The 21,969-nt window shown below is 53.0% G+C and overlaps 7 protein-coding genes across 7 annotated transcripts; 3 read left to right on the forward strand and 4 right to left on the reverse strand.

Moving 5' to 3' along the window:
- Positions 1–59: 59 nt before the first annotated feature.
- On the reverse strand, positions 60–2,296 carry B0H65DRAFT_473199 (uncharacterized protein). The gene has a single exon (XM_062827188.1). It carries the CDS (start codon positions 1,861–1,863, stop codon positions 268–270), a length of 1,596 nt encoding a protein of 531 aa, XP_062679629.1. The 5' UTR covers positions 1,864–2,296; the 3' UTR covers positions 60–267.
- Positions 2,297–8,389: 6,093 nt separating this feature from the next.
- Positions 8,390–10,239, reverse strand: B0H65DRAFT_267638 (major facilitator superfamily domain-containing protein). The gene is made up of 2 exons (XM_062822704.1): positions 9,874–10,239; positions 8,390–9,792 (listed from the first exon to the last, which is right to left on the reverse strand). Exons 1-2 carry the CDS (start codon positions 10,106–10,108, stop codon positions 8,504–8,506), a joined length of 1,524 nt encoding a protein of 507 aa, XP_062679630.1. The 5' UTR covers positions 10,109–10,239; the 3' UTR covers positions 8,390–8,503.
- Positions 10,240–11,305: 1,066 nt separating this feature from the next.
- B0H65DRAFT_498583 (ClpP/crotonase-like domain-containing protein) lies at positions 11,306–12,497 on the forward strand. Its single transcript, XM_062827815.1, has 2 exons — positions 11,306–11,612; positions 11,737–12,497. Exons 1-2 carry the CDS (start codon positions 11,422–11,424, stop codon positions 12,383–12,385), a joined length of 840 nt encoding a protein of 279 aa, XP_062679631.1. The 5' UTR covers positions 11,306–11,421; the 3' UTR covers positions 12,386–12,497.
- Positions 12,498–12,502: 5 nt separating this feature from the next.
- B0H65DRAFT_498587 (PQ loop repeat-domain-containing protein) lies at positions 12,503–14,576 on the reverse strand. The gene is made up of 2 exons (XM_062827816.1): positions 14,089–14,576; positions 12,503–14,003 (listed from the first exon to the last, which is right to left on the reverse strand). The coding sequence occupies exons 1-2, from the start codon at positions 14,151–14,153 to the stop codon at positions 12,623–12,625; spliced, it is 1,446 nt and encodes a 481-aa protein (XP_062679632.1). The 5' UTR covers positions 14,154–14,576; the 3' UTR covers positions 12,503–12,622.
- A 417-nt stretch (positions 14,577–14,993) lies between these two features.
- Positions 14,994–17,274, reverse strand: B0H65DRAFT_473205 (Sas10 C-terminal domain-containing protein). The gene is made up of 2 exons (XM_062827189.1): positions 15,709–17,274; positions 14,994–15,653 (listed from the first exon to the last, which is right to left on the reverse strand). The coding sequence occupies exons 1-2, from the start codon at positions 17,101–17,103 to the stop codon at positions 15,165–15,167; spliced, it is 1,884 nt and encodes a 627-aa protein (XP_062679633.1). The 5' UTR covers positions 17,104–17,274; the 3' UTR covers positions 14,994–15,164.
- Positions 17,275–17,774: 500 nt separating this feature from the next.
- B0H65DRAFT_431129 (uncharacterized protein) lies at positions 17,775–18,907 on the forward strand (the record flags this gene model as incomplete). The annotated part of the gene is made up of 2 exons (XM_062824926.1): positions 17,775–17,900; positions 17,975–18,907. The coding sequence occupies 2 exons, from the start codon at positions 17,775–17,777 to the stop codon at positions 18,905–18,907; spliced, it is 1,059 nt and encodes a 352-aa protein (XP_062679634.1).
- Positions 18,908–19,477: 570 nt separating this feature from the next.
- On the forward strand, positions 19,478–21,903 carry B0H65DRAFT_267689 (uncharacterized protein). Its single transcript, XM_062822705.1, has 2 exons — positions 19,478–21,400; positions 21,466–21,903. The coding sequence occupies exons 1-2, from the start codon at positions 19,636–19,638 to the stop codon at positions 21,870–21,872; spliced, it is 2,172 nt and encodes a 723-aa protein (XP_062679635.1). The 5' UTR covers positions 19,478–19,635; the 3' UTR covers positions 21,873–21,903.
- Positions 21,904–21,969: the final 66 nt, after the last annotated feature.

Raw genomic sequence — 21,969 nt, forward strand, 5'->3', positions numbered from 1 at the left:
CTAACTGCCCTATACCGGAGATGGGTTGAGAAGACTTGAAGATGGTTCGAAATCAGCGACTCAGTGGCATTCAACGCAGAATTTATTTCAGTTTTTTTCCTCTCGTCAAGAGCCGGATGACCGGGTGGTTATGGATACCTCGTACTGTGGTTAGTAAACGACCTGAAACGATCCACTGATGACGTCCTGATAGTACCGCCTTCCCTGCTGTGTTCAGGTACCCGAACATCAGGGCCCGGGGAGAGGAATCGAGACCTGAGCGCTGGATTACCAACCTTCCTCGTCCTCATCCTCACCATCACTCCCATCCTCGACCCCAAAACACTCCGGCCTCTCATCACCTTCTATCCAATCCTCCCCTTCGTCTTCCTCCCCATACCCTCCGCTCTTCCGACTCCTCCAACTCCCATGACCCCACGGATCCCTCGCCAACTCCTTCATCTCCCTAACCTCCTCATCCCCTTCCCCCAACACCATCGCCCCAAACTCTACCGCCAATTCCGCCCACTTCATCGCCATCCACGCCTCTCCCACTATACTATACTCCCTCGCCGCGATCGCATATGCCTCAAATATCATCCCCCATAACCCCTCCATTTCATACAAGTTAACCAACGACTCCGCCATCTTCGTTCTATCCCCTTGCCCTCTGCTCCCAGTCATCCATCCTTCCTCCTCCTCTCCCCTACCTACTTTGCTTCCATCATCTTTCCCTTCTTCCCTAAGCAGTCTCCGAAGTTCTTTTATTAGCCGAATCCTCCGATCCGACTCCTCCACCATTCCCCTCGAGCGCGAGCAAAGCTCACAAGAGCAATTAAATCCCCACACCGTCCTCAAGTGTTTCTGCCTCGCCTGACGGGATTTGAGCGGGTTGATGTAGGAGATGGTGATTTCTTCCCCAGGCAAAATGTCTCGCACGGCAGTTATCACTTGAACTAGACCGGGACCATCTTTGTTGCTGTTCCAATCAAAACGGTAATCGGCGTTGGGACGGCAGTCGTGATTGAGGCGGGAGATGGGGGAGGCGAAGACTGTGTACCAGAGGTCGTCGGCTGGGTCGCCTGGTTCTTGGGGAGAGGCGTAGGGGTGAGAAGGAGGCGGAGATGGCCGGGGTGGAGGGATGTCAAAGGCGTTAGTGGTGATGATGGTGTCGGTCAAGGCTATTCGTGAGAGACCGTCGGTGACGTTGGCATTCTTCGATTGCGTGGAGAGGTTGAAAAAGGCCGAGCGGTGGGCCTGTGGGAGAGAGGAGATGGCGGCCGCTTCAAGTGAGATGTAATCGGTGCGCAAAAGCTCGTCGAAGACGCGGTAGTCGATCATAAGCGTCGGATGAGAGGAGAGGATGAGGGAACCGCGAGGGATACGGGTGGTGGCGATGAGGCCGAGGCCTTTGCCGGGGATGGAGCTGATGGTGTACTTTGCAGGATTGGGTTTGGTAGTCGTAGAGGGCGAAGTGAAGGTTGGAAGGGAAGCAAGGTAAGCGGCTCGTTGAGCGGTGGTGATGAAAGAGATTCCGTGGCCATCGGCGTAGGAAGTGTCTGTGAAGACGCAGAATGCATCATTGGAGCTGATGCGGTTGAAGCAGGATGTGGTATGACTCCAGTTGTGCCCTGATGGCGGGGTGAGATCTTCTCGAGGATGCGATCTGGTGTTATTCCCGACGTAGTAAGTCAACGCATCGGTGTCGCCAGTCCCGAAAATATCGGCAGCAGATAACCGGAGGGAGCCGTCTCCTAGCCCCTCTGGTCCACACGCTTTGTGATCATAGGCATGACTATGACTCTCGTCGACATCCGGATATACATTCTCATGTGCCAACACTATCGATGCGGCTCCGGCCAGCAGGAGCTCGGAGAGCTTCATGCTTTCATGGTATCTTGGAGATGTAAGTGAAGCATAGACGACAAGTGGACTAACTGACTGGAAACAAAACCTCTCACAACTTTCTCCGTCAAAAATGTGAGCTACTTGTGTTTGCCATTGCCATTTCCTAAAAGAGGTCTGAACAACTTTCTTTCATTCAATTTCATTCCAACAGTCTAGGCCCCTTGCCCCAACCCGACAATCAGGTCGACCCGAAGGACAAAGAAGATCATTTGGGCGTGGCGGCTAGAAACGCGCCGAGTTTCCCAGGTTGGCAAATATCATTCTCCTCTTAACCTACCAAAACCACACAATTTTCAGATAGATTGAAACGTTTGGTTGTGTTTGGTTGTTCTTGATGATACCCGGAAAGTCAAAAAAACAGAGATGAAGTTCCATTGCACAACGAGCATAGTCAAGTTAATAAGCCAACGGAACACACGAGTTTTCCCAAAGGGGGTTTTGAATTGGCGCCACCATTTCAGTGGTCCATTTTCCAACTCTATACCAATAAAAGTAAAGTCAAATGCTTCTTGTCCACAGCAGATCTTTAGGTACTATGTATAGAAAGAATCAAAGTGAAGGCCAGTTCTTTGGTAAGGGGACGACGACCAGTCACCAGTGTTGCATTCTACCCTTTCCCCCAGGTTTTCCCCGGATATTAACCATAATTTCAGATGTTTTGGTACGGATAAAACCAGACCCCCCAAGTAGTAAAGAGTGCGGGTTGCATTGACGCCCGTATGCTTGCTTCATCTGTTGCTGTTGGACGCTCCTAATTTTAGCATGGAAACCTTTTTTGTTTATTTTTATTTTTTATTTTTTTATTTTTACCAGCTCAGGTATCCTCGACTCTTTGGGGGGTTCAGAGCAGTTTGCACTTCTTTGCTTGACTCTAGAGGTACCTAACTTGTTGGTACTGGGATTTACATCCCCTCTCGAACCTATGCTCGCTCGCTACGTCTTTCCCAGCTTCAAACATCATCAGCCTCATATTCATAAGGTACCTTGGAAAACAGAAGTACCCTATTTCTCTACCGACCTCCCTACCTTACCTGACCTACCCGAAGCTCAGTACTTTCTTTCAGTCTTCTCCTCTTCTTCTTTTCTATCTCCCTCCCTGCCCAAACGACGGAAATAAGCCTCGCCTCGCGATAAGGTGGGAAAATGTCTCACCTGCCTTAAAATTGGCGTGGCGTGCGGTGGGTGTACTTTCGACTTTCTGTTTCGACTTTTCGGCTTTCTTTGTTTCGACTTTGTTTGCCTGTGACCTCCTTGGCTCCAGTCCTTCCTTGACATGAGGCTTCTACATCGATAGAGCACGTGGTAGAAGTGCCTATTCCTTGCAAGGATGTTAGGATGTGTGTGTGAAACATGTTGTCTCAACCTGAGGGGGGGATTTTCATAGGGCCAACAACGAAGTTAGGTAGGTATGTTGTTAGTACTTCTGGAGAACCGAAGAAGGTTTCTCCTTTACCTAGTCACGACTGCGTACTTACCTTGAGTAGAGAGCCCGTATGCAATCGTTTGGATTTGCTCCCCTTTTTTTGGGTATCTCAGCTGCCCATGGATATTGCTGCGCTGGTCCAGTTCGATATACCTCGGGATCTTCGTCTTGTGTAAATTGGTCTGGTTCAACCTCGACCTGCATTGTCTTCTGTTGCTAGACCGCCTGCCAGTCTCACTGACAGCCTGTCAGCCTGTCAGTCAGTCAGTCAGTCAATCAAGTCTGATAGACCTGCTGCACTGCAGCTGACAACTATGTGTCATTTGCCTGAGCCAAGCTCTCGAAGTACAGACACACCGTCCGCCCAGTCCTTTGCCCTCACCAACCACCGTTGTGAAAATTCCGAGACAGGAACAGTCAGTCGGGTATGTATGTTGGTTGCCTTTTGACAGGGAAAGTATGTCGCAAGCTGAGACAAGTGAAGCTGAGACAACATGAGAAAGAGGCGTGGGTGTGATATCTGGCGCGCGTATGCGAGGAAGCGGAAAACGTGATGAGGCGGGTAAAATTTAAGACACACATGCATGCCACGGACAAGTACGGTACCAAATGAACTAGGGACATGGATGAGGTGGGTGGAGGAAAGTACGGTACTGTATTAGAGGAGGGTTCTAGAAGCAAAGATAAGGGAAAATAGATGAGGAAAGGGAACAAATGGTTGAAAATCACAATAGCCGCCTCCCGTTTTGTCTTTCCATCTTTCCTTCCTTCCTTCTTTAACAGGTACTTCTCAGCACATCAGGGTTTCCCCAATAAGCATCACCATCTCTCGAGAATCTAAGCCATGACAAGACGGTCCATTATCGGGGGGAAAACATGCAAAACAAAACCATGAAATCTTTTGTAGCGGTGTAGGGGTACAGTATGTAAGCCAAAAAAGAACTTCGTGCGAAAGAGACGGGACGATCCATAGATGCAGGAAGAACAGAGACAGAGAGAAAAGCAGGTGACCTTCCGTCATCAAGTCGTGATCCCTTATATAACTGAAGCAGCAGCCTGGTGTCACTGAGACGTGAATGTCTCAAAATGACTCTGGTCGGGACTTTGGGACAGGGTCCCCGTGGCTTGTCAAAAGCATGTTGACATGTGTCTCGTAGCCGGATGTATCTTATTCAGGGTGGATGTCAGCATTCATCCTGACATAACGATGAGTGGCTATTTGGGGAAAGAAAATGGTCACTCACTGGTCTATTTCTTGGGAGGAGGTTTCCTTGACCCTCCAATTTCACTATCTCCATAAAGGATGATGCCAAAGAAGTGTCTGTGAGGCTCTTCGGCTTGGTGAGGGTCCTCATCATCTGGTCCATACTGAATGGTGCCTTTGGCCTGCTTGGCAGTCTTGGGGTCCGGATCATCGGGGCCGTCCATCTTGGTCGGGCTTTTCCAATCGTGTTGAGTAAAATCGGCGAAGGACATGTAGTTGTTGATCATGTTTTCGGTAGTGAGAAGGCTGGAGCCACAGTCAATGGTCGATCTGATCATGCTGAAGTGTTGATAGCCGGTTGAATGCAGATAAAGAACAGTGTATATCCTAGGTGGGTATGTAAGTATCGTTTATGAGGCACATAAAGGGAAGATATGATGCTTCTGTTGGATTCCTGGTGTCGAGTGTCCAAGATACCTCACCATCTCTGCCGACAAAAGGGCTTATATATCTCAGCCGTCCAAACGGAGAACGCTTTGGCCCAACATCGTGACTGCCATGTTGGGACATCATTTCAGGATACACACAACGCTTACCTGAGGGCTATCTCCTTGGCTCAGCCGACAATCCTGATCACGATCAACCTCTCTCATCATCAAAGCCACCATGACCTTGGTAGTCAACACCGATGCCAAGGTTCACAGCCCAAGTCAAGCTCGCACTTCCACCTCTCCGCAGACTCCTATCAGCCCGAAGGCAATACAGAATGTCAACACACGGTTGAAGAAGACGATCCGTACGACTTTGGCCTACCGCGTCACAAGTTGATAGTTTGCTGCGGTCTTCCGTACGTTATTTCTCACAGTAAGCGGGTAAGCTGAAGAGGGGGAAGGAGTCAGACCGGGGAAATATTCCTATTCCTCGGTATATTGTCCATTGCGGCGGCATATGGCACGTTGTCTTGGTGATGGTTACCATGGAGGCCATGAGGGGGAAAACTGCCAGTGTTTCGTGATGCCGTGAAAGCAAGAGGATACGGTACACTGCTTCCTGGGCAGGACGATGTCTCTGACCGCCAGTTCCGGTAGTGGTTCACAACTGGCAGTGAAGGGGAGGTGTGAAGCGGGCAGAGCCGCATTCAACGGAGCAACCGGCATAACTGGTCTCGGGAAGTGGCTGCTGGAGCCGAGCCCAAACCGGCCAACGTCGGACAAATGGTTGAAAAGAGAAGCAAATCTCTCGTCCCTCGGGTGGAACTTCCTTGAGCCCCGGTGGGAGGCGCCTGAGTTGGTAGTCACTCCCGTGTTCAGCGAGTCCAGGGGCTTGGAGTCTATACTTGACCGGGCATGGTACAGGCCACAGAGCAACCCAACTCGATTGCGGTTCCGCCTCTGATTGCTGAGTCGGGCGGTTATCGAGTCGGACAAGGGATGTAGGATAAGATGCTGTAGTGTTCTAATGCCCGACATGGCATGACGAAGCAAGGTTTGATTGACGGATATGCGCACCGTGGTTTTGTTTTCAGAGGTGATTTCAGGTGCTCAAGACCACCAGATTAGACCCTTTGCATATCTGTAACTCGAGATTTGCGCCTTGGTTGCTGGGTGTCTCAGTTGCGAGAGGGGTCCGGAGCAGGGAGGTGAGGCTATCGCCAACCACAAACTTGCATACTTTTCGTTTACCCATACCCATGAGTGACCCATTTGGTCGTTTATTCCGACCCCCACTGACTGTAGCTGTCCGTGAAGTTTAGGAAGACAAGACTCAGAGGGGCACTTCCCAGATACACAGAGGAGCTTCTCAGGTGGGACCATGTCGGCAACTCCTTCCACGGAGAGTATCTCGATTTAGGCGTGGAGCAGCTTGACAGCCCGGACGGACGGACGGCGAAGACGGCAGAGATGGCGTACGGCAGCGGTTCGTCAAGCTGTAGCCAAATACGAGCACGGTACTGATCCACGAGGCATCCTAGACCTGTCTTGCTCTGTTACGTGGTACGGAATCTATCACCTACACACACGGTGAGGATCTGGGATGAGATGCCTTACAGTTATTGCGCCTCTGTGGCCATCCGTATTTGACATATTGGTTCAACGGAACCGAAGGGTGTCATTGTATTGTGTACAGGTAGTTCATTGCCGTTCACATGCTGCATCTTGTTTTGGGATTGGACATGTAGAGAACCCCCCGCCGACCGGTCTCAGAGCCATTGGGAAATGAACGCGCTGATGCCGTGTTGATAGCGGGAAGGAGACTCAAGTTACTCTTGCACTCTTATTGACCGACAGCGAGTGGAGGAGTCAGTCAGTCTCGGTTGATTTAAGGTGCGTTTATAAGTGTTTAATGAAGAAAAAAAGAGAAAGTGGAAAAAGTGCGGTTGCGACGACTTGGTTTTGTTCCTTGCATTGCGGGCAGGCAGGCAGCGCACAGGCCATCTGCCATCTGTCTCGGACCGACACTGCCGCCCCTCCGCCCAAACAGCGGGCGCAATTCATGGTGGGGTAAAGAGAGTGCACGGGCCATATGGAACTGTCAAGACAAAACAGCGCCGAGAATTTGAAATTTCTGATCCCTTTCCTCCTTTTCACAGCACAAGCACAATTCCAGCCTTCACAACCAACAACGACATTTCTCTTTCTCAATTCTTCCAAACTCTGCACAACGTCGCAAGAGATCCCCGTCGGCCGACCTCAACTACGTTTGGCTGTCATGTTCAACATGCGCCGGGTGTCACTCGAGAGCTGTTATTCGTGTCCTCCTGCTCCCCGATGCAGTTGCTCCGGCAGCCAAACAACGCTTTGACGGCGGCGACACTTTTTTGGACTGACCTAATCCACCCCCCTTGACAGCATCACATCACAAGATTCAGATTACAAACACAAGCACATACACACAAAACCCACAACTTGCCTGCCTCTGCGCTATCTCTCTGTGCGCTCTAGGTTAACTTGATTTTATCGTTCGCGTGGAAGAAAAACCCCAAGGCCTAGACAGCCGGTCTAATCCACCCCGCTGCTGCTGAGTGTTCTGTCCTATGATCACTCATGTGCAGTCGCGGGACTAAAAAGGACAAACATCTCACCCCCCCTAGCATAGCTTCTTTTTGCCTGACTGTTTTGCGTAACACACTCGTATCCGTGTCGATCACTGAGTGAACTCGCCGTAGTAGAAGCGATTGAGCTGAGGCTGAGTGTCTGGTGTCAAGATCCGTACGTGCGGTTCCTTGACATAACTTCTCTCCATGCGTACCCTTCAATGGATTTTATGCGTGCGTAGTCCCTGCGGCTGACTTTCTCGGACTTCATCCACGGTGTTGCGTCAACTTGGAAGGAATAAAGCGAGCAGCATCGTACCATACCGTACCATGTTCCTTGACCCTGAATAGCACGAGCAAAACTCTCCTTGGATGTTGATGCTTGGTGCTACGAGCAGAGACCGAGGAACGAGGTATGCGCAACGTTTCCTGCCATCTGATGAGAGACGGGGGAATCACAGAACACAATCTTACGGTGACCTTAACATATTAGAAGCATCACTCAAGTGAGAAGAAATACGATGTGCTCATCATCATTACACTGTCAGCTCAAGAGACTCAGCCTCAAGTTCTGTCCAACTCCAAGGACCTCTGCAAGGTTTTGGTGTCAGCCAGTCGGCCTTGATGCCGCCGACGCGCCGAGATCTGGTGATACCATCATCGACAGATTGGTATGAGATGGCAACTGCTTTCAATTGCGACATGTCCAGCTCTATCCAAACTGGCATGAAGGAGATTCAATCAAAGGCCTCTGGGAGGGCAAGTTCGGTATTCAGCTCTTCCAACATGAACTGTACCATCAAGCGATGAAGGATCACAACCAAACACGAGTGTTTGTACGCACAGTTCGTTTTATTTTGTTTTGTCTCTTTCTTGTTTACACTACCCCGATTAAGCTCTAACGTGACATGATCACTTTTACATTGTACCCACCCTATAACAACACTCAACCCATTCACAACCACCCCAACCTCTTCCACAAAAAGCTTCCCCCTCCCACCAACGCCGTCACCCCCGTAAACGCAATCAACCCTCCATACCCGCTCCCATACCCAGCCAATGCCCTCCCCTGCCACGGCAACCCCTTAACCAGCACCTCGCTCAACGGCCCACTAACCACGTTTCCCACTCCCCTCCCCAGCGCCAGAAACGCAAACACCATGGTCGGATCAACCGGCTTACTCCCGTATTCATTTCCAGTCTCACCAGAACCCTGATGACCCAACTTCGCAACCTCCCTCATCATCCCCGGCCACGTACTCACAAAGCTGCCCGCAAAGAACCCATACACCACACAGAAAACATACAAAACCGCCAAGTTGGTGCCGAAACCCCAGAGAAAGAAAGTCCCCAGCACGGTGCCGGCTGTCGACAACATGATGCAGGTGGTGACGTCCAGCCGGTCGATGAACCAGCCCATGGCGACGCAGCCGAAGACGGAGGCGACGTTGAGCAGTAACAAAGTCAAGGAGGTAAGGAACCCCTGGGCTTGCAGGACGGAGCGCGCGTAGGAGGGCAGGTAAATCCCCGGAAGAAAGAAGCCGGCGGCTTCGATTATGTTGAAGAGTTGGTAGAAGAGGAAGGGGCGGGTGAAGACGAAGGATAGGGAGGGGCTGTAGGGCGTTTGACTTGGAGGAGGAGTATGGTCGTGTGTGTTGGTGTTCGTTGGGGTGGTTGTCCCAGACGTAAAGGCAGAAGAAGTTGCTTCGCTTGCCGCAACCTTGCCTCCTCCAACAGAAACCCTAGGCTTCAAAAACCACGCCAACGGGGCACTCAACACAAACACCGTCACCGCCCAGATGCGGAGCGTAGTCTGATACCCGTACTTGGACAAAAAATGTTCCAGCAACGGCGGCAACACCACGCCCGCCAAACCAGTGCCGGACCACATGATCCCGTAAGCCAATCCCTTCTTCTTGACGAACCACTCATCCAGGTAGAGGATACAAGGGGAGTAAGCGATCGAGCCCCCGACACCGTACAAGATCCCCTGGGTGACGATCAGGTGGGTGACAGTCTTAGAAAAGGACGACATGGCAAGGGCGAAACACATGACCAGCAAACCCACGATGGGAGACCATCGCGCGAACCGGGGGAAACGCCGGAAGAAGGCCATGATTAAGGGAGTGTCGAGGTACATGATGCCCATGGCGCAGGTGCCGATGACGGCGAGGTTGCTGGAGGCGGAGAAGGGCGGGTGGGTGCTGTAGTAGTCCTGGAAGACGCCGAAGGAGTAGGGGAAGCCTAGTGGAGGGGGTTTAAGGTTAGCATCTGGGTTTCCTTGGCTGATGTACCTGAATAGAGGTAAGTGATGGGTAAACGTACCCCAGACTAATGCTTCGACAACGAAACATGCGGCTAAAAAGAGCCAGGCGTCCTTGCCGCCGTCGACTGGCGGTAGCTGGGAGAACTCATGTCTTGCAGGTTCTTGGATATCTTGGGGCTCCGGAGTGCCGGTTTCAGCTCGACGGATGGGGTCGAGGTCCGTCTTGCTTATGGTGGTTCGATGGGATGGAGGTAGTGAGTCCAGTGGTATATCGAAAGTTGATTGGGAAGCCATCTTGAGGGTTGTTTCTGGTTACCCGCCGAGCTTTGGTGGAATACGTCGTCTTGTATGGCAGACCCGAACCTATCTCTTCCTAATTGAGGAAATCAATCTGGAGCAATGGAGGTTAATGGAAGTACCAACATCTAACGGGACACTTCCATCTTTTATCTTCCTGCCAAACCATAGGACTCAAATCTCAATGTAAAAGATTTCGGATCATAAAAATGGCGATATCAACACTTGTTCTCCATAAGCTCCACAGGGTCCACAACAAATGACAAGCGTGCGCCCTTCGTTAACACTAGTTGACAGTTCAACGCAACTCTGCGCTGCAGTCAACTTGGAGGCTCATTCTTTTGAGGGAAGGATTCCCGCCGCCTTGAATGACAGGGGACCGGTTGCTGATGACTTTTCCCTTCGTTTCGAGAATGGAACAGTTGAGCCTCTGATGGCTGCCTTTGCCGGGGATAAGGCACCGACGAGGAGAAAAGTTAGCCGTGGACGCTCCTATCGCGGAGGCAAGACCGACCAGGACCCTGATTGTTGCGATTGGTACCCTAACATCGAGTTGGAGCTTCGTCCTATCGTGTATAGTGATCCGTTATTTGAGCGAGTATCCCATTTTTTCATTACGCGGTAAATTTCAGCTCTTACTGACGGTCAGCGGTTCCGTCAGAATGGCCGTCAGGTTCAGCATTTTTTCATTACCCTGACAGCTATTACCGTCCCTAACCCCCTGACGGTTCTGACAGATGGATCACTAATCGTGTAAGAGCGTAATCCGAGGTATGAGATTTAGGCTTTTCAAGTGACTTGAATTCTGAGAGGAGTGGAAACCAATGTGGTGATTTTGATGGATCGATTGGTCTGAAGAAAGGAAGAGGAAGCGGTCTGCAATCTTCCGCCAAATACCCAACAACGAAAACCCAGGCAGGGGACGACTTATTCTAGAGTGGATAGTACAATCCTTCGACCTCAAAACCCAACCTCTTTCTGACCACCATTCCCCGTGAGCAAGAACGTCGCTTCGGAATTATGTTGTGAGGGGATTTGAAACAGAGAAGAGCAAAAAGAAAAAGGTGAAGAGAGGAAAATGACCATGTCTTATAGGGCAACAGTGGATAGCCGAGGCATGATCGTCTCCACCTCCGCATTGTGGGGAACACCCCCGCGTAAGCAGGGGTTCGTCTCATTCTCGGCATCCGGGGAAAGCAATTCCATCTTGTGAATCTTACATATCAAGATCTTTCATTCCTTTGATTTCACTCTTGAATACAACTTCAGTCAAGAGTGTTGAACCCATTTGCACCAATACGATAGACACCATGGCGGAACCATCAGTCATCAACGTCGAGTACAAGGGCCGACTGGCCATCATCACCATCAACAATGAAAAGAAACTCAACGCCCTCACCCAGATGCAATACTACGATCTGGCTCAACGGCTACGCGAGGTCGCTACCCACGATGAGGTTTACATTACCTTGATCATTGGCACTGGCCGTTACTTTTCTGCGTAAGTCAAGTTCTACTGCCTAATACCCCTTACCCTGACCTGCACCACAACCGGCACCATGTAGCACAGCATCAAGCCCTCTTTACCCCAATAACAAAAAACTGACATTTATTCCAATACATAGCGGCGCCGACGTCTCCATCTCCAAATCCAACATTTCCCCCTCCGAAGGTCTCTCCTCCCAAGACGCCATCCACAACCACTGGCTCCGCAACTTCGTCGCCAACAACCTCAACATCACCCAAGCCTTCTACACGCACCCCAAGATCCTCATCGTCGGTCTCAACGGGCCCGTCATCGGCCTCTCCGCCGCTTTGGTCTCCTTCGCCGACTTCATCTACTGCGTGCCCACCACTTTCCTTCTCACTCCCTTCTCCTCTTTGGGGCTAGTAGCCGAGGGAGGCGCCTCCCGCGGTCTTGTTCAGCGATTGGGCTTGCCCAAGGCTAACGAGGCGTTGATCATGAGTAAGAGGATTACGAAGGAGGAACTGGTGCAGACGGGGTTTGTGACCAAGTGCTTTGAGGAAGTGGGCAAGGGGGAGACGGAAAAGTTTAAGGGGTTGGTGTTGAAGGAGATTGAGGAAAGGCTGGGAGAGCATTTGGTCGGGGATAGTTTGTTGGGGATCAAGAAGTTGGTTAGGAGGCCCGAGAGGGATGTGTATGATGCGCAGAATGTGGCGGAGGTGATGGCGGGGTTGGACAGGTTTGTTAGTGGAGTGCCGCAGGGGGAGTTTGAGAAGATTGCGAGTGGGAAGAAGAGGCATAAGCTTTAGAGTAGGGGTACGTGTGTGTCCTATGTGTGTAGGAGCAGAAGGGAGATGAGAGGAATGGTTTTGTATGTAAATCGTTTATGCGAGAAAGAAGAGATCCAAAGTTGAATAATCCAAAATGTCATCCTAAACGCTCATATATGCCCACTCATTTTCCGTTCCATTTTGCGTCATATTCGTCAAACATTTTTCAACCCAAATCCATAGAGAATCCATCACTTCATATCCTCCCACTCTCACTTACACCACCCTTCTCCTCCGATCCCTCATCTCATCCTCATCCAACTTACTCCTCTCATCATCACTATCCCACCCCCTCCCATCACTTTCCTGGCCCTGCTCACCCCCTTCTTCTCCATCCTCACTAACCCTTCCACTCCGCTCACTAATCACACTACTCCCACTTCCACTCCCACTCTCACTATCCCACTCACTCTCATCATCCTCATCCCCCCAAACCTCCTCCTTATTATACAAAAAGAACTGCATAAAAATCGCCCCATCTAACAACAACGTCCCCGCGCTGCCCGCCAACCAGCTCCCATTCACCAGCACATAGCGCCAGTAAATCTTTCCTTCCTCGCCGGCTTCGCAGTCGCCCGGTCCGGCGGCGCATTCGGACGAGCCGTCGTAGGCCAGGATGGACAAGACATAGGTCAAGTTGCCCAGGCAAGCGAACAGGAAGAACAACATTGATACCCCCTCGGTGGACTTGCGCCGGAAGTTAAGCAGCAGCTGAGGCAGCCGCGAGCCGAGGTAGAGGATGGCGGAGAGGTAGCCGTAGATTTGGCCCCAGAAGGAGAATTCGACTCCTGTTTTGGGGAGGTCGCCGTCCTTGGGATCGGAAGAGGGAAGTTCGGTTGAAGGCTGCTGCTGTGGGTAATACTCCCTGGACAGAAACCAGCCCATGACGCCGGCTGCGCAAACCATTAAGATGGCGAGCATATTGAACAAGAAGGATTGCAGCTTCGTGGGACCACCGGAACTGGCAGACGTTCGCGATCGGTTGCCGTTGCGCCCGCGCCGTCGGTGCAGGATGTCGGCTTCGAGTTCGGCGGGGTCGACTAGAGGTACGGCGGGCGAGAGGTGCGACCAGGACCCGCGACGTTCACGGGTGCCGTCGTAGGGGCCGAGGTGGTGGCCGTGGTGAGGAGTCAGCGTGGTGTTAGTGGTAGCGCTGGCCGCCGAGGACGCCACGCCCGCGTTTCCTCTTTCTCCTCCAGCTCCTCCTAGCAAAGCGGTGCGTTCATCCGGCCCAGATCCAGATCCCAAGTTCTCTCCTTCCCTTCTGCTTCCATCACCCCTACCCTTGCGCTTATTCTTCCGGCTGTCGCCATCACTTTCCACTACCTCATCAACGATGGCGACCTCATCCCGCCAGGTAAACCCCCGATAATAGAAGCATTGCCCTAGAAGCACCACGTCGGCAATGGTGTAGTAAATAGCCAGGATGAGCATGGTCGGTAGGACACCCTGAAGAACGGCGCCCAGGATGTTGAAGACATCGCCGGTTAGCCAGATGATGATGAATTGGATGGATAGCCCGTCGGCGGATGAGCGGCGGAAGTTTTCGATGATTTGCGGGGAGAAGACGACGACCCAGCATGCTATTGATACGGAGCTGTTGAGAGAGTTTTAGCAACATGGCCCGGGGGAAGCAGAAGGGGGGAAGTGAAGGGAAATGATGGAAGTGAAGTGAGACATACCCGAGGATCCCCGATATGGCCTCGACGTCGAGGTGGAGGAGTTCGGTCGGGGGCGCCAGAGGCATGGTGGCTGCTGTCGTCCGTGGGACTGAACGCTATGCTGTTTCACTTTTTGTGCGTCCTTCTCTTTAGCCTTCTCTTTAAGTAAGTTGGTGATGCTTGTGGGTTGAGGCGTAATTGAATAGTTGTTCGTGTGGTTTGTTGGAAATCAGCCCGCCTCACTCGCTCTTTGTTTTGTGTATCCGGTAGAGGTACGTCACTTCAATTGAGAGCCCACAGAGGATTCATGAGCTGTCGTCCCAAGGGAAAGAGCACAGATTGAAGTGAAGCTCAAGATAATGATGCAAAATGAAAGTAAACAAAAAGGACCGAGCAAAAGAAAGACTCGATTTGGTTGCTAGTCAATTGGAGTCATACATAAAAAAAAGTCTGAAGGTGGCATGACTCCTTTGCCTCCTCATCCACATACCGGTTGCCCCCAAATCCGGGAACACTCAAGTTTGACCCGCCATTAATGCATCTCGGCGGCGGCAAAAGAGCCCTAGAACATGCACGTCTCAGGCGGCTCAAGCCCCCCGTACTGTGGAGATTGTGGGGTACGTCAACCGCTGGATGAAACTCGAGTACAGGATTGTCCCTTGCAATGGAATGCAACCCCCCGTTCTGTGAATCCCATACAAATGTCCCCGATAAGTGCAAGACTTTTGGCGGCCCGAGTTCTCAGATTTGTATGGGAGTGAGGCGCCATTGAGGGCAAAACCCCCTTTAAGTGCAAACTTTTTGACCGCCTCCCATAGTGCCGCATTTACTAGGGACATTCCTGTATGACAACATCCAACACCGGCATGAGAACAACGGAATGCCGGTACCGGCGACCTCCGGTACACATATCACGGATTTTGTATCTTGAGAGAGGTACCGAGTGTGTTCAAGAAACATGATGCCATTGCCATGTGCAAGCCCCCCTTTTCCATTTCCGTAGAGGCCATGATTATCGACAACCCAAAAATCTATACATGCATGATATACCCAGAGTACTACAAACCAGTCCAACAACCACGACAACCAAATCCCAATCAAGAAAGTTTGACACTCTTGACCAAGCCGGTCTTGATACCCGACAGTTCTCCCTGGTATCCGCCCTTGCCCTCGCCGCCCTTGTACACGGCCTTGACGCTCTTGAGCTTCTTCTGCTTCTCCGCGTACATCATCCTCTTCTTGACACGCGGGTTGCGGTTCTCCTTCTTGCGATGCGGCGTGAGGCCCTTGTTCTTCTGGATCTGGTAGTTGATTTGGCGCTTGCCGTCGGGGCCGACCGTCGTTTCCTCCACGACCCGGGCGCCCTTGGCCGCCGCCAAAGCCTCGTACTTGGCCGCCTTGTCCCCCTTCTTCTTGGCCGCGTTGTGCGCCACCATGTCGTAGTACTCGTCCTCCTCGCCGCGCACCTGCTTGGCAACGGCCTTGTCCTCGTCGTCGCTGTCGCCCTCGCCCAGTGCGGCGCCGTGCTTGCTGCCCTTCTTGCCGCGCTTCTCGGCCTCGGCGTTGAGGCGTGCTTGCCTGTCTCTCTGTGGAAAAGTTAGTGGATGCTGACACACAATGGCTGAGCGATGGCCGACTTACAAGTCTCTCACGGTAAGGAATATCGTCATCACCACCGGCGTTGCGACCCGCATCCGCACGCTTGGCGGACTTGGACACGATCTGGGAGGTGTAGAACTTGAGACTCTTCTTGCGAGCAGCCTTCTCCTTGGCCACGTGAGCCTCAAGGATCTCCTCGTCACCGAAGTCGGAGCGCTCATCATCATCGCGCTTGTCGACCTTGGCAGACTTCTTGCTGGCCTTGGTTGCCGTCTTGGTGGTCTCGAGCAAGTTGGAAAGATCGGCAAGAGACTGCTCGACAGCCCTGGCCTTCTTGGCCTTCTCAGCCTCCTTCTTTGCTTTGGCCTTGAGCTCGGCCTTGGACTCGCGCTTGTTCTTCTTGAGCATCTGCTTGAAGTCCTCCATATCGTCGTCAGACAGGTCATCGAACTCGCCCTCGTCTTCAGGTGGCGAAAGCATGCCGCTGGTCGAGGAGACGCTCTTGAGTGGCTTGAGTTCCTTGACCTTGAGCCAAGCCTCGCGACAGCTCATTAATGTGCCCATAACCTCGTGGTCTCTGAGTTCCGTAGGGCTGATCGTCTTGGAAACACCTTGGCTGTCTCTTGCTGGCGAAGTGAGGATGGCGAAATAGCTGGCAAGAGAAGCGACGTAGCACCCAAGAGTCCAAAACTTGACCATCTCCAGAGACTTGGCGGGCTTGCCCTCGGCCTCCTTCTGGAAAGTTGTGAGAATCGGCTGCAGCTCCCTAAACTCCTCCGCCAGGTAATTGAATTCGGGATATCGGCTTTGTAGAAGCTTGTACCTCTCCTCCGGCCCCATGTCCTCTGTTATTTCGACTTCGTTGAGCTTTTCGGTAATGACGTCCTCCTCTCCCTCGGCCTCCTCCTTAGTTCCTAGCCACTCGCTCTCGTCGAACGCGAAATCGGCCTCAGACATCTTGGCCAACTTCTTGGCCTGGAGCCTCTTTGCCTCAGCCTCTTCCTCCAAGGCATCGGCCTCGGTCTCGATCTGATCGGCATTGTAGTAGTCCTTCCTGGAGGAACCCCACCATCCTTCGTCGCCTTCTTCCTCCTCTTCACCGCCCATCTCTTCATCGGACAGGACTGTTGTCTTGACCTTCTTTCCCTTCGCGGGTGCGGCATCTTCTTGTTCGCTCTCCTCGTCAGATTCCTCCTCTTCGAAAACCTCTTCGTCAGAAGCCTCTAGGAACTCCTCCTCCTTGTTCTGGCGCCTGCGCTTAGATTGTCTGCCATCGTCGCTGTCGTCAAAGTCGATGCGATCCTGGTTCTCCCAGTACTCGTCTTCCGAGTTGGCGACATCTTTGTAGGTCTTGACGGTAAGACGGGCGTCCTTGGCGTCGACCTCGCGAGGCTCGGCGGGGCCGGTCGGTCTCGGGGCCTTTCTCTTCTTGGCCATTTTTGCAATTGTGTCGCGCTGATCGGTACTGATGACTTGGAAGGTTTCTCACGCGATTGTGAGATATGTCGTGGCGAAAGCGCTGTCAAAAGGCACCTGGAGATGCTCGTTCAATGTGCTGTGGTGGGTTTGTTTGCTAGGCGGGCAACAAATGTTGAAGCGGCAGAATTTTTTTGCCCTTGTCGATTTGCGATCCATTCCCAGCGGAACCTCGACCGCCTAGCTCCACTCCCCATGCAGCCCGCCGAACCCCACAATTGGAGATGCTCCACTCTTACATCTGAAAATGGTCAAAGCTTCCTCAGGGTCGGGTCGACGGGATGCTCCAAGATGACTTCCCAGAGTTACGTTGACGTGACCTCAATGGGATATGGCAGTTGATAAAAGTGTCTTATAAAGACTCCAAGAAGAAGACTTTGTTTACCATTGTCCCCAAAGACTTTGTTATTTTCTGAACTGAGCGCGAAAGCTCGATCGAATCAACTTTCGGTACCAAGTCACTTACACCTCACAGACAGGGGTGGAAGCTCCAGTGCTGACCGCTGACAGCATCCACTAAATTTACGCCGTAGAGGTACAACAGCTCTGGCGCGCTGCGTCAACAGTTCCTTCGAGTCCGATCTTACTTCCAGAATCCGCGGATGAATCATTCTGTTATCACGGAGCCTTTAATGGAACAGTTACAAACCCTCAGCACCTCCTGGTCTCTCCCGGTTGCAGCTATCGTCGCGGCCATCGGCATATTCGCAACAATGGGTCTCTTCAGCTCCAAAAACCACATGCCAGTCGAGGGCCGGGTATGCGCCCCGAAGCCCAACCTAACCTGACCTGACTTCAACCAAACACTAACTCCACCCTGACAAACCTCCAGACCGTCCTCCTAACCGGTGCCTCCGAAGGCATGGGCCGCTCAGCGGCCATCCAACTCTCGCAAAAGGGCGCCAACGTCATCCTCGTCTCGCGCAACGTCGGGCGCCTCGAGGAAGCCCTCGCCGACGTCCGCGCCGCCGCCAAGAACCCCTCCACGCAACGCTTCACTTACATCTCAGCCGACGTTTCCGAGCACGACTACGCCGCGGTGGTGATTGCCGAAGCCATTGCCTGGAACGGCGGGCGCTCCCCGGACATCGTCTGGTGCGTGGCCGGCATGTCGACACCTCTGCTGTGGACGGACGACGACAGCATGGCTGCCGCGCGCCGCAACATGGACGTCAACTACTTTGGATCGGCCGAAATGTCGCGGGCGATATTGAGGGAGTGGCTGGCGCCCGAGAACAGCACGGGGCCGAAGGGGGAGCCGAAGCACTTGGTGTTTACGGCGTCGATGTTGGCGCTTTTTGCGATTTTGGGTTATGGCCCGTACACCCCGACCAAGTGGGCGCTGAGAGGACTGGCGGATACCCTGGCGATGGAGGTCAATTACTACCCGGATAACCCGGTCAAGGTGCATATTGTGTTCCCCGGCACGATTGTGTCGCCGGGCTACGAGAGGGAGAATCAGACGAAGCCGGACATCACGGTGGAGCTGGAGAAGGACGAGCCGGCGGAGAGCCCGGATACGGTAGCGAGGAGGGCGATTGCCGGGCTGGAGGCGGGCAAGTACTTTGTCGATGTGTCGTTCCTGGGCAGGCTGATGCAGTGCGGGATCATGGGCGGGTCGCCGAGGAATAACTGGGTGTTGGACACGATGATGGGGTGGTTCATACCCATCATTTACTTCTTCGTTTTGAGGGGGATGAACTCGACGGTTGTGAAGTGGGCGAGGGAAAAGGGGCATCCTTTTACGCATCCGAAGAAGAAGTGATGTGACGGCTGGATCTGTTCTTCTGGAGGTCCCCCCGTCTTCTATGTACGACATTCACCTCGAAGTCAAACTAACATCTCTTTCGCAGTCTGAATAGGTTTTGAAACCGTTTGAATGTTCTGGTAAAGCCTGCTCTTATTGTATACTACAGATTGTGTCAAAGGAAGGCGTGAGCTCGGTTCAGGGCTTTGGACCTAAGCTCGAGGTGCAGTTCATGAAGTGGGATGTTGGAGGACGGCAGCTGCTGTCGAGAAGCTGCAAGATGCCCCATTCGATCAGCTTGAACCCTAACCCTCCCCTTTCCATTTGGTGGACATATAAGCAGGCAGTGTAGGTACCAGCTGGTGTTGACTGTCCAGAACTCGGAACTTCATCCGCTTCCCATTTTCCGTTTCTGCTGTTATCCAGCACCGCGAACAGAAACACATCATATCGATACTGTATCAAGCATCCCCATTCCATCTGAATTCTCTCTTACACTCCATTTCTAGACTTTGGGTTTTTACTGACATCTCTGATGACACTGCTCTGGTTGGTGCAAGGGACGTGGTAGGTACTCACCAATTCCGGCCAATTGACCATCAACGAGGATCGAGGGAGGAGGGGCAGAAGCACGGATAACACTCGGTGATTGGACAATCGTCTCCGTTGTCAGTGTTTTGTGGCTCGTGCGCCCTTCTAACAGTCGGGCGTCTGTGTACACGGCAGTTGCACAAGCCGGAGTTTTGATGGACACTGGCACGCAGTTGCCGCCACCTTCTGGCTGCTGGTTGCCTGCCGGTGACTGCCCGCCAGCTAAAATGTCGCGTCCGTCGAGCGGTGTCTCGCCGATCCAGCAGTTCCCTGGACACACATTTCTCTCCTCTCCTCCCCAAACTTGTCGCCCGACTTTGGAACACCAGCTGACGACAGCTGCTCAACACCAACTCACCCTACCAAGCGCCATTACCAGCCCATACAGCGACGAGCAGCTCGCGACACCTGGTAACCGCCTGTCATTGCTGCCAACTGGTACCAGCAACCCGGACCCCAAGCGGAGTATGAAACCATCGCCAATCCGCCCTGTCGCTGGCCCCGGATCCGGTGTCCAGCGCGGTGCTGTCGGTGCTGTCGGTCAGATTCCCGGAGCTGTCGGCCAGGTCCAGGTCGGCTCCGTTGGACTCCAGGTCGGCCCTGCCCCCGGCCAAGGCCAAGTCCCAGCCTCGCGACTCACTCCGGGCCCCGGCCCGGCCAAGGTGACCAAGCCGACCACCCCGGCACGTCCCCGCGCTGTCGCCAGTCCTCACTCGCTGGTCCGAAACAGCCAACTTGTCCAGCAACTTGCTGCTCACGAAGCCCAGCTCCAGCAGTTTCAACAGCAACAGCAACAGCAGCTGCAACAACAGCAACAGCAGCTGCAACAACAGCAGCAACAACAACAACATCAACATCAACAACACCAACAGCAACAAAACGTGGCTACCAACCTGAGCCCCGACCAGGACCCTAACAACGTTGGCCATATCCATCCCCAACTTCAGGCCCAGCTTCAACTCCAGCATCAGCAGGCTCAGGAACACGACCTCCACAACCATCACCTGCAACAGCATCAGCAAGATCAAAACCAGGATCATCTTCAGCACCAACAGGAGCAACACCAGGAGCCTGATATTGACCAGGATTCCCTCAAGCAAGACCCATCCGCCTTCGACGACCCTACGGCCAGGATGGGCACTGAAGAGTATGCTGCCGCAGCTGCTGCTGCCGTCATGGAGACTGGTCTTGGTCAGCCCGGTTCCCTGAATGATGGCACTGGCGAGCCGGATGTTGACGCCGAGATGGAGGACCAAGATGCCTCTGCCGCTGCAAACTCGGGACTCGGCGGCCATGTTGATCTTACTGGTGCCAACATGCTAGGTAACCCAGGTGGCCCTGGTGGTGTGCCTCAACCCTCTCCTCAGGACCACTCTCAACATCAACAACACCAGCACCAGCAGCAGCAACATCAACACCATCAGCAACAACAGCAGCAGCATCAACAGCAACAACAGCAGCAAGCTGATATGCTTCAGGGCCTTGGACAACCTCAGGCCCATCCTCATCAACATCAGCACCAACCCCCTGTTGCCCCCATGGGCCAGCCCCAGCAGATGCAGCCGTCCCCCCATCAGCACTCGATGGACCCTCAGCTGTCCAAGAGCACGGAGGATATGGCTCATGAATCCGGCTATGGCCAGCTAAACGTCGAGAGTGCCCTTGCCAAGAGGTTGGCTCGTGAGCCAGGTCATCGTCTTGCCCAGCAGAGGCGCCCTGAGCAGGTGCTGAACCTGGCACGTAGAAGCAATGTTGAAGCTTTGTTCGCTCACATTGCTGGTGAGCCGGCTCGCGTTCCCTGTAAGAATTGCCACAAGGGCCACGGTCCATGGACCAGCTGCATAGTGGTGGACGGCCAGATGTGCGGCAGTTGTGCCAATTGCTGGTTTAATGCCAGTGGTGCCAGGTGCAGTTTCCACGGTAAGCTTTCCCCGATTGTTTTGTGTGTGTGAGAACCAGCTACAGTTCTAACATCCCGGTTATAGAAACGCGCAATCCCCAAAATGCTCAGCAGCAGCAGCACAACACGGCGATCCTGCCGAACGGGGCAAACGGTGGGATCAATATTCCGTCTGACCCCAATGCTTTCCGCTTTGGCACTCCTCACCCGCTCGGCACCCATGCTGCCCTTGCTGCTCCGGCTCCCGTGAGCGCTATCGCTCCAGCAGCTCCCTCGATGAGCAATCCAATGCTTCAGCACATGTTGAATCGGGCCATGTCCGAGGTACGGAGCGCGGACAAGGCTACTCGGCAACTTATTCTCATCGAATGCACTGCCAAGAAACTGGCGTTGCAGATGGTCGACTATGAGGAGCTTATTAGCTCCCAGGAGCAGTCAGGCAACGCCGGAGGACCTGGCCAGCAGGGCTTGGGTGAAGATGCGGGTGCATAGGAAGAAAACGCTCCTGATCTACTTTTGGAGAACTTCTCACCCGTTCCGGACCTAGAGGACTTTATGGATATGCACATGGCTCCGTCGGCTTCATCAT

This window comes from Neurospora tetraspora (genome assembly GCF_033439725.1).
Source record: "Neurospora tetraspora strain CBS 560.94 chromosome Unknown B0H65scaffold_6, whole genome shotgun sequence".
Taxonomy (NCBI): domain Eukaryota; kingdom Fungi; phylum Ascomycota; class Sordariomycetes; order Sordariales; family Sordariaceae; genus Neurospora; species Neurospora tetraspora.